General features: G+C 35.2%; 1 protein-coding gene across 1 annotated transcript in view; it reads left to right on the forward strand.

Moving 5' to 3' along the window:
- The window catches only part of LOC148955358 (tubby-related protein 4-like), a 191,607-nt gene that overhangs the window by 113,278 nt on the left and 61,976 nt on the right, over positions 1 to 16,353 (forward strand). Inside the window, exon 3 of the mRNA XM_089107089.1 lies at positions 4,345 to 4,636. Within this exon, the coding sequence (XP_088963215.1) occupies positions 4,465 to 4,636 (172 nt within the window). The 5' untranslated portion in view covers positions 4,345 to 4,464. The remainder of the gene's footprint in view (positions 1 to 4,344; positions 4,637 to 16,353) is intronic.

The raw sequence follows: 16,353 nt of genomic DNA on the forward strand, positions 1-16,353 counted from the left end.
TAGTAGTAGTAATAGTAATAGTAGTAGTAGTAGAAGTAGTAATAGTAGTAGTAGAAGAAGTAGTAGCAGTACTAGTAGTGTAGTAATAGTATTAGTAGTAGTTGTAGTAGTAGTAAAAGTTGTAGTAGTAGTAGTAGTAGTAGTAGTAGTAGTAGTAGTAGTAGTAGTAGTAGTAGTAGTAGTAGTAGTAGTAGTAGTAGTAGTAGTAGTAGTAGGTGTAGTAGTAGTAGTAGTAGCAGTAATAGCAGCAGCAATAGTAGAAGTAGTAGCAGTAGTAGCAGCGGTAGCAGTAGTAGTACAAGGGGTAGTAGGAGTCACAATTTAGTTGCAGTTGCAAGTCACAGTCACATGCAGTCGCAGTGCCATTTCTAAGTAGTTGCAGTCACAAATAGTTGCAGTCAAAAGTAGTCAAAGTCGCAAGCAGTAAGTATCGACAGTTATAATTAGTTGCAGTCATAAATAGCACATTCATTGTGTTATGCAGTTCCAGCAACACTTAAAAGTAGTCGCAGTTGCAGTCATAACTATCTGGAGACGAAAGTAGTTGTTGCAGTTACAGTCACACATAGTCACAATTGTAGTTCTAAGTATTTGCATTCACAGTCACAAGTAGTCGCAGTTATAAGTTGTTGGAGTCACAGTCACTAGTCACAGTTTAAGTCGTTATCATAAGAACTTATAGTCGCAAGTAGTCATGCTCGTAATTAGTCAAAGTCGCAAGCAGTTACAGTCGTAAATAGTGGCAGTTGTAGTCATAAATAGTGACAGCATCAATAGTAGTAGTAGTAGTATTAGCGGCAGTAGTAGTCTTAGTAGTAGCAATAATAATAGTAATAACAATAGTAGTAGCAGTAATAGTAGTATAAGTAGTAGCTGTAGGGTTTTTGTGGTGGTCGTAGTAATAGAAGTAATATTAATAGTTGTAGTAGCCCTGAAAGTTTTTATTTGATACCCTCAGTCATTCCTGATGTATTGCTTGTCCACCCTTTCGACAACCTGCATGTACCTAGGGTCTTTTCATTTAGTTTTATATACGCTCAACTTTTCCTGCAAGTTATATAATTCACTGGACTAGTTATATAATGTCAGTAGGAAGGCCAAAAAAATGAAAATTTGCAGTTATTACAAATGATGATTCTCTATTTTGACAAGAAAAGAGAAAAAAAAACTGGTATTTGCAAAAAATATTTGTTTATATTTTAACAAGGGATTACAACAATCAGGGCCGGATAAAGGGCAATTGGAACGATTGGGCCAAATCGGGCCCCACGCTTGAAAGGACCCCGTGCTGCCAACAAAATGAAATTTTTTTTTCGAATCATTATACAGGCTAGAACCAATAAAAAACTATCTGATATCAACAATGGAACAGAAAAGTTTAGTCTAAATAATTTAGCAATTATGTCGTTTGTAAGGGAAGACGAAATGAAATTAGATATTCAAAAAGTTTTCGAAGAATTTATAGAACAAAACTTAGAAACATGTAAAATCATTTCTTCATATTCAGGGGTGTAAATTTCAAAAGGCATTTTCAGCAGTTTCATAATACCACATAATATCATAGAGGACAAAAACGTAAAGTTTTTCAGATGAAATTAGTTTATTTAACATAAAAAATAAAAGCAAATTTACCGCAGACATCTTCAAAAACCCGAAGGTTTGTTTACGATGGCTGCAAATCCATTATTATATAGCTTTACAACTACTATATAAATAAAAAGAAAATAAAAAAATAAAGAGAAATAAAATTTAACTTTCTGATCTTTTTCAATTATCACCCAAAATGTAACGCTTCAATCTACTATTGAGCTGGCTTACATTTTCAGCTTGCCTAATACTATCTGGGAGGGAATTCCACACTCCTGGTTCCACTTTTTAGACCCCGATGAAGCTGCTAAAGAGCACCTTGCATATCCTTTAGATCATGGGATCTCTCGTAACCCAGTGGATCTCTTGGAAGAAATATTGCGAGACAAAGACAACTATGCTAAATGTTACATGAAAATACTAGAAGTAGAAAATGATTTAAATCAACCCGTTGCTTCACTGGGGCAGCAGCCTCGCCTCGCATAGAAGACAAGCATCAAAGATATTCAATATTTAAAAGCCTGCTGCCTGCTCCGTAACTCTTGGACTCCTGGTGTGCTTGTTTTATAGTTCAGATATTTGTCTTTGTGAGCATTTAATGCTACAATAACTCTATCATGAACTGTAAGGCTATGAACATGGATTTTAAAATTACTATACGACTTTGTCATACTGCTTAAATGTCATCATCCCCCCCCAACAACCTGTGTGTGCATAGTGAGAGTCTCCATTGTATTTGTGTTGGCATGGGGAGGGTCCCCTTATAGACAGAACATTTATGAAAGGCTAAGAAACCAAACACGGAAAAGGCCAAATTATCAGTTCCAGACAAGTCAAACCACAAAATACCACAACTTCAAATAGCAACCCATACATTTCAGACAACCGACCTACTAAAGGCTAAGATACCAAACTTGGAAAGGGCCAAATCAACAGTTCCAGACAAGTCGAACCAAAAAATACCAAACTTAACATAGGAAACCATAACTTTCAGACAACAAACTTATGAAAGGCTAAGAAACCAAACTCAGAAAAATTCAAATCATCAGTTCCAGACATGTCAAACCACAAAAATGCCAGCAAACCATAGCTTTCGGAAAACACACTTATGAAAAGCAAAGAAGCCAAACTCGGAAACAGCCAAAACAATAGTTCTAGACAAGTCAAACCGCAAAATTCCAAAACTTAATATAGCAAACCGTGACTTTCAGGCATTACACTTATAAATGGCTAAGAAACCAAACGTGGAAAATGCCAAATCATCAGTCCCGGACAAGTCAGATTACGAATTACCAAAAATTAACATAGCAAACCATAACTTTTAGACCATACACGTATAAAAGGCTAAGAAACCTAGCTTAGATTAGGCCAAATTATAAGTTCCAGACAAGTCAAACCATGAAATACCACAACTTAACGTAGGAAACCATAACTTTCAGACAACATAGTTATGAATAAATCTCAGAATGGACTTGCTTTACCAATCTCAGAAAATGCCAAATCATTAGTTCCAGACAAATCAAACCTCACCGAAACACGAAATATTTTTTAGCGTGCTTGGAAACCTTATGGCATAGCAAAGAACAACCACTGACAAAGATTCCGATAGCTTTTAAAATAAAATACCGTAAATAAGTTGTTTTTTTATTGGGGAGGGGGAGGGACATGGAAGATCAGGGTGATATGGGGAATTGTGATATTTATATTGTTTGTTTTTTGTTTTTTTTAAGGAGGGGGGGGGGGGTCTATGAGTCATGGAGGGCTATGGGGCTACAAAGAATTGAGATAGTTATGGTTTTTTTGTTTTTAGAAGTCAAGGGGACATAAAGGGCCAGGGGGACATGGAGAATTCAGATCGTTTCTTTTTTTGGGGTGAGGGTACGGGTCATAGGTGGCCAGGGGATCGTGGGGAATCTAGATGGTTGTGTTGTTAGGGAGAGGGGCTGAGGGAGACGGGCCACGGAGGGTCATTCATTTCCCGTCATCTCCTTGAAAAGCTTAATCATTTGATTCAAAGGATTACACGGAGAATTCTCATGTTGTCATTACAATCCCGGTAAAAAAAAAATGGCGAATTAAATGGTCATGCTACCTCATCTGTGTCGAAAAATAATCGATGAGAGTTTCATCTCGATGAACAAAGGATATCCACTACAAAGGACATTCAATGAACAAAGAAAATAACCCCACAAGTTTCAATAGATATCGGTCCTGGCGCCTTTGCCTAGTAACACTTAGTGGTGATTTTGCCAGAAACTTAGTAAAGTGACAGGTCAATTGTGACTGGAACCCATTACTACTTATATTTGAGATGAAATATTGAAGTTTCTTAAAACAAACACAAGTGAAAACAGTGAAATAATTATATAAATTTCAGTTCTTGCATAATTAATATTATCAGAGATTATCATCAAGCAGGACTATTTTATTTAAGTCAGTAGCTAATTTCGGTTTTAAATACAACTTACTTTGGTGAAACCTCAAATAAATTAAAGTTTGTAACTTTCTTTTCTCCCTCTCTGTCCTGTTTCTTGGGAAATGGGTCAGTAAGAACTTAGTCAGAAGTTTTATTTCGGTTCTGAGCGCATATTCGAAGAAAAACCAGTGTAACTGTCCAAAGAAGACATGATTATAATTCTAAAAATTTTCAAAATTCTTTGATATTCCTGGGTTGCATTGGCTTGAATCTCCTCCCCCACTCTGTCTCGAGGTAAGTACCCCTATCTTGGGAAGGTGTTGATTAGATTTTTTTCCTAGGATGGTTTTGTACTTGTTGGCTCTGTCGCCGGTCAAAGATTTTGGTCTGCTTCAATTGGCACTGAATCAACAATACTTTCCGGGACATGGAGTCCTGATGACCAGCAAGTTTACCTCGGTATGTCAAATGGCTCAATTACAGTATTAGATATTCATGGTAATCTAATGGCTCAGATCAGAATACCCAATATTTCCACGTATTATGTTTCCAACAACACTGTCAATTCACTTGCTTGGAATTGTGCCAAGTTTAAGATGGATGACGCAGAGGAAGATAAAAACGTTAAAAATGGTAAGTACTTGTAATTCACATTTTTTTTTCCTATACTTCAGGGTGTTGTTTCCATTTACTGACTGAACGTTTCTTTTTCAGTCTTTAGCCTGGGTAATAAACAGGGATCAAACTTAACTTCACATATGATTCTTATCAAAACAATAAAGATCTCTGAAATACTAGGATCTACTGGCTTTAATTCACAACTTTGTCTCTTCAAAAAGGAATTTCTTTTATTTAATCAAATAACTCTGTTATGAAGACCATAGGCAGCGGAGTAGCACTGCCTAAGTAAAGAACGATGTTGGCACAATGTATTATTTATTTATTTATTTTTTGTTGGTTTTAGACCAGGGCACTTCGTATCGAAGAAGTTGTCGTAGAAACATGGAAAAGGGCTATTTCGATTGGAAATTGGAAGGGCTTCTGACCTTTTAGATAGTCGAAAGTGATTAGATGGCAACTAACACCCTTCCACCCCCACCATTTCACCAAACACATCCAATATAAAATTTTGAGATAGTCATTTTGGTCAACGTAGTTGAAAGATCTGGGAGTAATATCGTTGAGGAGGACACTTCCCCCAGAGCCGTCAGGGCAAGGGTTGTAAGTTATGCCCTAGGGGCATATAAGGTTTTTCATGAAAGCGTTGTCGTAGAAACTTCAAAACAGGGCTCATTCAATTAGAAATTCAAAGGGCTAGTGCTCCTTTTAACAGTCGAAAGTGATTGGATGGCAACTAACCTCTCTCTCACGCCCACCCATACACGTCGCATTGTCCTGAAATGCATCTAATAGAAATTTTGAGATAGCCATTCTATTCAAAATAGTCTAAATATCATATAACACTGCTTTTGGGGTTGAAACAAACCCCTGAGATTAGGGGCAAGGGTTGTAAGTTATGCCTAGAGGGTATTCAAGATTTTATATGGAAGGGATGTTTGTTTAACTCTAGAAAAGGCTCAGTCTTTTTCCCTGAAAAAGACTATGTCAACATAAAACGAACAGAAAATAATTTAAAATTTTTTTTCGCAAAATTCTGTTTTTGTTCATTTTTGGTTTAATGGAAAGCTTATTTTTTGGAAAAAGTTTTTTAAATTAATTAAATTAAAAACAAGCTTTTTCTCAACTAAACGTAAGGAGCAGCATTAAAACTTAAAACAAACAGAAATTATTACGTATATGAGGTTGTTCGCCCCCTCATTAATACCTCGCTCTTTATCCTAAAGTTCAAATTTTGTTCCAATTCTTTAAGAATGACCCACGAATCACAAAGGTCGTTTAATTAGAAATAATTTAAAAGAAAATTCACAAAACAAGTTTTTGAAAGAAAAGTAAGGAGCTCCATTAAGCCAAGTATAAGTAAAAATAAAATCAAATAATCTTCCAAGCGCAAAACTACCACAAACCACTATCAATAGATAAATGAAACTCAAAACAAATAGAAATTACAATAAATAGCCAAGTGAAACTCAAAACAGGCAAAAATTGGCATGAGTAAGGCTGATAACCCAACGCCTTCTCAAGACTAGAACATAATTTGCGCTTTACTGACAAAAGAACAACAACAAAAAAGCAAATGACGGTGGATTGTCAGTTTAATTAACATATACTGATAATTAACATCTTGAGAATTAACATCAGTTTAATTAACATATACATAACATATACTGATATTTATTCCTTAAAGCTTTGACAATTTTTTATTTATTAAAGTAAGAAAAGTGAAAACGTTTCAAACATATTTGGTTTTCAGGAAAGCACAAATTATATTCTGGTCTTGAGAATGCATGGGGGTTATCAGCGCTACACATGTTAATTTTTGCTGGTTTTGAGTTTAACTTGGCTATTTATTGTAACTTCTGTTCGTTTTGAGTTTCATTTATTTATTGGTAGTGATTTGTGGTAGTTTTATGCTTGGAAGATTTTTTTACTTTATCTTTGCTTATTCTTGGCTTAAAGAAGCTCTTTATTTTTCTTTAAAAAACTTGTTTTTTTAAAAAGTTTTTTTAATTAATTTCTGTTTGTTTTTTATTGATATAGTCTTTTTCATGGAAAAAATAATATTCATATCTTTTCAGTTTTTTTCTATAAGAATCCATAGTATGGGTTGCTATTTGTATGTTGTGGAAACTTTTCAACAATTTTTAATTGTTGGACACATCAAAAAATATACATTTCTTAATATAATAGTTTAATAGCCATAATAGCTATAATATATAATTATCAGTTATTATTCTTATTTTAGAACAAACTTATCTTATATTGTGTTTTTTTTATACAAAAAATATCTGTTTTTGCGTTCAATTTCCCGTTGAAGAGTCAAGCCATTCTAATTCTTCCATCCAAAGACGTAAAACGACAAAATATGTTTAAAGTGTTCTAGCTTTTTTAACTTTAACAAATAAAAAATTATTAAAACTTTAAGGAATATATATCAGTATATGTATACTAAACTGACAATCCACAGCCTTTATTTTTTTGTCAGTAGAGTGCAAATTATGATCTGGTCTTGAGAAGGTAGGGGGGTTGTCAAAGACATAATGCCCAGACGTTTCAACTACGCTAAACAAAATAGCCATCTCAAAATTCTGATTAGATGTGTTTTGAGAATTGATGGGTGTGAGGAGGGGTGTTGTGCCCTCCACTCACTTTTGACTAATAAGAATGACACTAGCCCTTTCAATTTTCAACCGAATGATCCTTTTTCGAAGTTTCTGCCGCAACAAATTGCCATCTCAAAATTGTAGCAATAAAGGTTTTCGTGTGTGGCTATAAAGGCAAAGGGACTGGGCTTAGTTGTGGTCATAAATATTGACCGCATCAAATCTAATATCGTACTTTAAAACTGCGAACTTACACCTTATAAGTTCTCCGATAGCGCCGCTTATAGCGCCAAAGATTGTGCCATCGAGTTCTGCGCCACAACAATGGGGAGTGAAATAAATTTATAACCGCGCCACCCTCAATTATTGAGAGAAAACAAAATGTGTAGCCATAAAAATGTGACCTCTTTTCTTCGAGCGATCTGGAGATAAGAATCCCTGGGAACGTCCTTGGAGATTTGCGAACTAATTACCTGTTATTAGACTAGATGCATACATATAAAATAAAATCAACACAGGTAAAAAAAACAATAGAAATATTGAGACTTGCATATTTAGTTGAACAGCAGTGAGTCACTTCAAACGACAACAATGGTGACCGAGATACAACAATCAAAGAATTGCAAAGATCGCATGCCGAAATAATTCCATCTAACTGGTCCTGATTCTAAATTACGAATATTTTCAAAAAGCACTTTTACCCCACTATCAAACGTAGCTCTTTAGTCCTGCGTTGTAAGAACTGGCTCACCATTGGCCCAAGTGGCCCAAGGATGCAAACCCTTCGTCCAATAATCTTTCTTAACTATTTTTGATGATTTAGACGTTCACACGGTTCTCATCGTTTAAACTTCCTTAGAAATATTGTGCGTAGCACCTTTTTTATTGCTCACTGTCTCAGCGAAATCCAAAGTTTGGATAGCGCCGTTCTGTGTCTGAGGCTAATGGCAGTTTTTTTTTCTTTACTGGTAACGGACGTTTCATCTCTGAAGCTAGGCTGGACTTAATTATAGGGATTTAGAATCACCCTAGTAAGGAAGGAACTTTATTTCTGTATTTCCAATAATTAAAGGTTTAATCCATTTTACATATTACACTTACCATCCATTAATGACGTCCCTTCATTAGTATTTGCTTGCCTTTGGGCTTTTAAAATGTTCACAATTTATTAACTATTTCTTCTACATAAATATTTTATATTTATTCTAAGGCTTAATCAAGAGGGTTAAAAATTTTCTCTATTACTTTTCTTATTTTATTCTACGTCCCTATCTAAAATTCATGTACCGGACTAAGATTATTCATGGTTATAGGCTAACTACTATACTAAAGATTTTTTTCTTCTACATCTAACACTGATTACTTTTACATTTCCAACAAGTTTGGGGCTATTCTACCTTCACATTTTTTTTGAATTCACTTTTTACATATTTTTTTTATTTTGCTGTTTATATGGCACACTACTTTCTATCTATGCTACATTAAATGAATAGCTCGACAACGATACACATAACTATATCTGGACATCTAACGTTACATGCAAGAACAATTTAAAACACACAATATTGGGTTTACCATATTCACTGGTAAAATTAAAACACTTTCACTGGGGATGTTTGGTACGCAACGTTAATGATAGGATATTGGGATTTTTGAGTTATCAAAGTTGTTAAGAAGTAACATATTTAAATTCACATCTTTTCATCACCTTCGAGTCTTTTTAGCGTACTCAATCCTTCTGTTGTAAATTATTTTCCTTCACTCTTTTCGTCTTGGCAAAATTTTTGAAGCACTTACGTTATGGTTTCTTCATGGGACAGTTCAAGCACGATTGTGTTCACACGACAGGCTTTCTCTAATTGCCAACTGGGAAATGATGCTTCCAACTACAAGTGTGGGAATATGCTATCAGAGTTCATTCTCACCTGCTTTTCGATAGTTCATAGGGTGCCTTCTCTATAAAGGGTCGAACACTGGGAGTGCGTTTATTTTCTTCTCAGCATGTCATTTTTGGGATATTTTGAGGCACATAGAGAATGTATTCTCGTATAAAATTGTTCATTTGTGTCTCTTTAAAAATTGTTAGCTCATGGCTTGCGTCTATTAACCTTTGCAGTAATTCCTAGGTTAATCATGAGGGAATTGAAGTTTGGGTTTGGGACAGGTCGACATCAAACTGTAGTGACTCCTTCAACATATTGTCTTTAACTTGTGGGAGGGGTATATTGTCACTGAGGGGTTGGTCACTGGGGTTAATTTTGGTTTCCAGGTCCACTTTTCAGAAATTTTCTCGTAACATTTATGGGATAACAGAGATATGAACTTTCCACACAGGGGAGTTTGGAATTCCGAGAGATGGTCGAAAGGGATTCGACGCGTAAGTCTGTGATACATAAAGAGTTTTTTGGGTCATCAAATATCATAACTATACGGTCATATGGTATATGGGTCCATAATGATTATCAAAGGCGATATTTATGTACTTATCTCTTGTACTGATCGATGGGGTTCTCAGAATTTATGTGATTATATAGTTCGATAGTGCACTGGATACTGAGATTCAAATATAATGTTACCTGATACGTAATATGGTTCATGGTCGAGGGAACAACGATCATAGGTAACTGTTGTTTTCGTAGACAAGCTGGGATGAAAATTGCCTGGAGTCTATGGTGAGTACTCTTCGTTGGTTGAGGTATGATGAAAATAGATAATAGATGCTACTAGGTTGTTTCTGCACTGGGCAACTCATTGTAATGATCGATATCCAATATGCCAATCCACTTCCTGTAATAAAAATAACGAGGCAGGATCACACGTTCTTTAAAGTAAATACTCATAGTACAAATAAGTCACGTATCGATTGGGTACATGAATTTTACGCTACTAGACAGAGTTAAACATATACACTAATATTAGTGCAGAAAACAAAATTTTTGTCGTGTTGGTGGAAATATATATGTAAAGTTCCAATTGGGAAATTCAATACATAGAAGTTTCTTCTAAGTTGTTATAGCCTAACGACGATATAAATATTAATTCTTTAACTTTATGTTTTCTAATATACATTACTACATACACTTTATTTTAACTTCTTTCAACACTTAGCTAATTTTACATTAGATTTAAAATAATCATTAAACAGAGTTTATGCTACATGATTAATTTTGAGGTCTAATTTTGAAACATATTTCATGCCTGCATTGTTCACGCATGTCCGTGCTGTTTAAGAAACGCATGTTTCAGCGTCATAACCACACGGTTTTACGTAAACGTTACTACAATAAGGGAACAAGACATAGCAAGGACGAGTGGAGACCTCTATACCCACTCGTTTTCTAATGTCTTCCCTTTTTCTTGGCTTAGACATTCTCGGGGGGTTCCGGGTTTAATCTCTGTATTTCAGCTGTTTCCCCGTGTTCTTCTCTTGGTTTTCGTCTTCTTAGTCTTAGGATTTTTCCGTAATTAAAAGTCAATAGGGTTCTTATGGTCAGGGAAGTCGTGAATACGAAACATACGGCCAATAGTATGTTCCACCAGAAATTGGTCAATTCTTTGAGTTCATTCGTGTTTCTTTCTAGTCTTGTTACTTGTTAGAACAAGGTCTAGAGGGGTTTGGAGTCCAATTTCATACGGATCTTCCATGCGTTATGACTGGCTAGCAATAATTTATCATGCTTGAATATTGTTTCATGTCTTACAATGTCATTGGCCACTCTGTGAACAACGAGGATTATAGTGAAATTCTGAAGCCTCATCTAATTTTTTGTTTCTAAAATTAATTTATCATTAATTTTACCCATTTTTTTTGCAAAATTCGTTTGTTTACTGCTTTGTTATTATATATTTTTTTTTCAAAGGCACTTTAATTTTTACTTAGGTTATTTCTTATTATGTAATCATTTTGTGGCATTGGCCAAAGAAAACTGATTTGTAGGCGTAAAAAAGAATAAATATTTTATGATTAGATAGGTTAGGAAAGTAAAGCTAGGACTTCCGAGCTTTATTCTGGTCGTGGTATACCTCTATGACTGGTTGAGATATACCCTCCAAGCGTAGTTAATAATCGTTAGACAATTTAACTTTGTATTATTTTTCTCGAGTAAGAAACACATGAATAAGCAAGCGTGCAGCATATAATCTCACTGGTATCCTATGATTTTTTTAGGATTAAAATAATTCTAGTCTGCACTAAGGCAAAATATTTTATATAATTAGACGCTTCTGTACTCGTAATTTCTTGTTTCGGATGATATCCATCTTGGTTAGGACATGGGTCGATTTTTCATAGAAAATCCGAGGGCGAGCACGCCCACGACAAATTAAAAGCTGCATGGGCTTTCAGTTCCTCCCCAGGCTTCCCACAAAACGTGGTCCAACCCCACTTGTCGTTTTCGGTCGACAATGAGCTTCCTACCTTTGGCCTTTCTCCCTGATCGCCGACGTTTTGAAATCACTTGTATTATATATATTTTTTTCATTAATATTTACTTGGTTAACTTTGCTTGCACACTGTTAAATTTATTATGGTGGATCACAAGTTGATTTTCATAAGGGATTTGAAATTTGTCTTTACATTAATTAGGGATATTTCCATCTGTCAGGTTTTTTAACCGTTCTGCCTGACTGTGTCGTTATTTTCTCCTCTGTTTCTTGCGGTTTTTTGTTTTTCGGTTTTTCTTGCGAAATAAGGTCAAACTTTTTGTATTGTTTTTTCAAAAATTCTTGCCCTTTTAAGTTCGTTTGTTTTGCGTGTGCGGCTGCTGAAGTCGGTCTTGATTTCCCTATTTCTTTGACTACTATATGGTCTGATTTGCCATCAGACTCTTCGGAACTGGTTTCCGACAAATCCGGATTAGAACTTTTTAGAGGTGGCACTTTTTGAGGTATCACCTGCCCTTCTTTCGTAAATTTCTACTCCTTTGGAAGTAGAAGGTTTATTCTCTAAGTCCTCGGTATGAGTTTTCAACTCGGGAGATTTGAAAGATTCTTGAGAGATTTGAGAGGAATCAAGAGTTTTTGCGGGGTTCTTCCACTGTTTGAATGCCATGTCCTCAGGGGTATGGGGCATTTTTTGCACTAGGGTTTCCCTCCATGAAGTCCACTGTTTAGGGTTGACCTTGGACACAGTTATATCATGATATTGTCCTTGCTGGTCAAACTTGGGAGTTTTATTCTCGGGCAATGCACTTTGACTCGTTTTTATGGGGAAATTTATTAAATCCATAGCTTCTCGCAGGTTTGTTTTAGTTAAATCTTTAGGAGGAGTTTTCTTTACAGTAATACGGGGGGTTTCTGCAGCTCCGTTTAATTCCCCTGTAAAGACAGGGGCCTTTCTATCGGCGTTGCAGGGGAAGACATATCATCTGGAAATCTTGCGGAGAGGCCAAGGGTCGAAAGTCTATCGAGGAAAAATTGGGTTTTTGAATATATCGTATAATCCAATTCTTCTGCACGCGCCAATGAATAAAGTTTTGGATCTTTTGGCGCTTTTATTTCATGAAAAAATCCTGGTATCATGGTTTTTTTCTTGGGAAAAACTAGATTTTTCATTGCTAACAATTCTTCAAAGTTTTCCTCATCACTGTCATCTTCAAAATAATCTTGTTTAAAATTCAAGGGTTTTAGCTCCGCCAATCTTGATTTAGGGGGCTCATTTTCTGCATCTGACGAATCAGTAGAGGAGGGACGCGGTACCCATCTTTCTAGAAATTTGGCTCTTTTTATTCGGCTAACATGCGCCTTGTAAGTTCTTCCGCTATCAGGGTTTACCATTTTAAAAGTGTAATCGTTATCGTACTTTTTGATTATTCTGTACGGTCCGGAATATTTGTTGGAAAGTTTTTTTCCTTCCGTTTTTGCTTCGTTCTTTAGGTAGACGCAGTCTTCTACTTGACATCTATACTTGAAATCTATACTCCCCTTGACTTCGGGTTGGTTTCTTAGCTCTTGGTTTATTTTAAATTTTTCCAGCTCTTGCCTAACTATTTTATAAGTTTTCCTCATCCTGTTTATGAATTCTTGTTTGTAATCTTCCGAGTTATTATAATACTGCCAAGATTCAATAATCTCATCATAGGAGACTCTAAAATCATGACCAAAAATTAAATAAAATGGATTATCTTTAGTTGTTTATGAATAAACAGTGTTGATCACGTTACTTAAATTAGGTAAGAATTGATCCCAGTCACTCCTATTGTCTTTTGTATAGATACTTAATACGTTCGAGAATATTTTATTCCTATTTTCTATTTTACCATTAGGTTGTGGGCGGTACGGGGTTGTCAACAATTTTTCTATATTAAGAAAACTCATTAAATCTTTTTTGACCTTTGAAACAAAATTACATCCGTTGTCACTCAAAACTTTATTAGGAATGCCAAATTTTAAAAATAATTTTGCTAACGCCTTACTTGTGGCGTAAGCGCTTTGATTTTTTAATGCTTTTGCAAAAGTAAATCCGGAAAAATGGTCTATAACTGAAAGAATACAAGTATGGCCTCTGCTGGTAACAGGCAAGCCTCCGCTCGTTCCGTATAAGTCAAATGAGATAATATTGAAGGGGTACTTTGCTACCGGGACCCTTCCCATTAGAGGATTAGGATAAGCTGGGGGGATTTTTCTTAAGTTGCATGCTTCGCATGTACTTACAAATTCTTTAAGTTTTGTCATTGCCGACGGCACGTAGAAACATTGTTTTAATTTATGGAACGTTTTCATTACCCCTAAATGTCCACCTGTATCTGAATGAAAATATTCAAATGCAGGCACTATTAAGTTTTGTGGTAATACAGGTATTATTGACGTTTGGTTTCTTTTTGTCTCAGCAGTCACGATTCTACACAGTATTTCTTCATCAAGATCATAGTAAAAATTATCTATCTCTTTTCTAAGAGTTTTGAATTTATCCGATAACGCATCGTCATTCACAAAATAATTAATAAGCGCCGAACACATTTCGTCCTTTTTTTGCTTTCTTTTTATATTTTCTAAAGACATGGGACAATAGTTAACCTTATTTTCCTTTACTGTGTCTTTGACTTTGTTTTTCTTAAATTTATGTTTGCTGTTATCATTGATAGCGTTAACTTCATTTTCCTCAGCTTCCGACGGAATATTTTCTGGGTATCTACTCAAAAAGTCACAAGCTGCGTTTTGTTTACCTTTTAAATGTTCAAATTCGTAATCTAGGTCTTAGATTTTCATAATCCATGTGGTTAGAATTCCTGTGGGGTTTTTAAATGTGCGCAAGTACTGTAAGCTTTTATGGTCTGATCGTAGTATAAATTTTCTACCAAATAAATAGTGTCTAAATTTGTCCAAGTGGTGGATTATAGATAATAATTCTAAGTTTGTGGTGGAATAACTACTTTCGCCTTTTGATAGGGTTCTACTCGAATAGCATATAACTTTTTATATTTTTTTTGATTAGAAGGTCCTTGGAAAGGATCAGGGTTTCTCATAGGAATTATTTGCGAAAATATAGCCCCAATAACATTTGAACCAGCATCGGTCGTAACCACAAAGTCTCCGTTTTCGAAATCAGGAAGTGATAATATTGGTTCAGAAGTGAGCGCCTTTTTGAGACGGTCTAGGGAAGTTTGAGCTTCCTGGGACCAGGTAACATTTTGGGAGTTCCATTTAGTTAATTTGGATGTTAAATGGGAGTTCCCTTTAGGGGTTTTGCAATTTGGGCGTAATTGCGTACGAATTTTCTAAAGTAGCCAGTAAGACCTAAAATTCCTCTTAATTCTTTCATAGTTCTAGGGGTTTTGAGGTTTTCAACACATTTTATTTTATCAGGGTCTGGGGATACCTCTCCTTGTGTCACTACTACTCCTAAAAATTTTATTTTATGTTGAAATAAATTTACTTTCTCAGGCCGGCATTTTAAATTGTCCTGTCTGAATTTCTCGAACACCTTAGCTAACGTCGCTAAGTGTTGTTCAGCATTTTGTCATACGCATATGACATCGTCGACAAAATGAATTATATTCTTTAATCCTCTTAACAGGTGTAATAGGGGTCTACATAGCGCGCTTCAACTTGTTTTAAGTCCAAATGGTATACCCTTAAGTATTCATATGAACCACATTCAGACGATGAAAATGCAGTTTTATTGACATCTTTTTCGGCTATTTTCACTTGGTGGTAGCCTTGGGTAAGGTCCAAAGAATTGAAAGTTTTGTTTTTGATTGAAATAGCATCAAAGATTTCATCTATTCCTGGTTAGGAAAATTTATCGCTAACTACTTCTTTGTTGAGGGCTCTATAATCTACTAAAAGTCTAAGGTCACCATTCTTCTTTGGTACTAACATCACTGGTGCGCTATACGGACTTATACTTGGGCGTATAATTTCATTTTTTTCTAATTCATGGATTTTATTTTTTAACCATTTTTTGTGCTTATATGGCACACGATATGGCTGTTTCGCTAAAGGATTACCAGTCGTTAAAATTGAGTGTTCATAAAAAGGTATCAGCCCGATGTCATCTTCAGATGCAGAGAATAAATCCTTAAAATTACATAATAATTCGCATAATTTGTTCTTAAGTTACATGTCCGTAATATGATCCATAGTAAATTTATTTAAAAATTACGATTTATTTAGAGTGTACCTGTTATTTGAGGCTTTAAGGCCATTAACTAGGTTTCTTTTTGAATTTTCCCATCTATCTAAACCAATCTCCGATAAAACTTGGATTTGAACTAAACACGTCCCCATTTTTATTTTAATTGTATCATTTTCGTGGTAATTAGTTACCCAAATAAAACCTTCTCCTTTGTCATAAGATATAATCTGTTCCTCGCATAGCAGATTTTCGGGAATTTCAGATGGGGTCGCAAACCATATTTCTGATTTGCTAACCACTGGCTCAATCATCTGTGATATTTGAATTTTTTGCATCGTTTTGGGGGGGACTTTTGTTTTCCTTATCGCGAATCCGTAATATTTCTCTTTATTTTCATTGTTTATTAGATTCATACTCGCGCTATTTTGCGCCATTAAGGCATCTTGCGGCGTCACGTTGGGTTTCACTATTTTTTTCTATAATTCCGCTATTTTCTTAATTTCGTTTAACCTGTACTGTCGCATATCACCTATTTTTATTTTCGCAGATTCAAT

The sequence above is a fragment of the Artemia sp. Qi Xiang Cuo genome, chromosome 2 (assembly GCF_049724085.1).
Source record: "Artemia sp. Qi Xiang Cuo chromosome 2, ASM4972408v1, whole genome shotgun sequence".
Lineage (NCBI taxonomy): Eukaryota > Metazoa > Arthropoda > Branchiopoda > Anostraca > Artemiidae > Artemia > Artemia sp. Qi Xiang Cuo.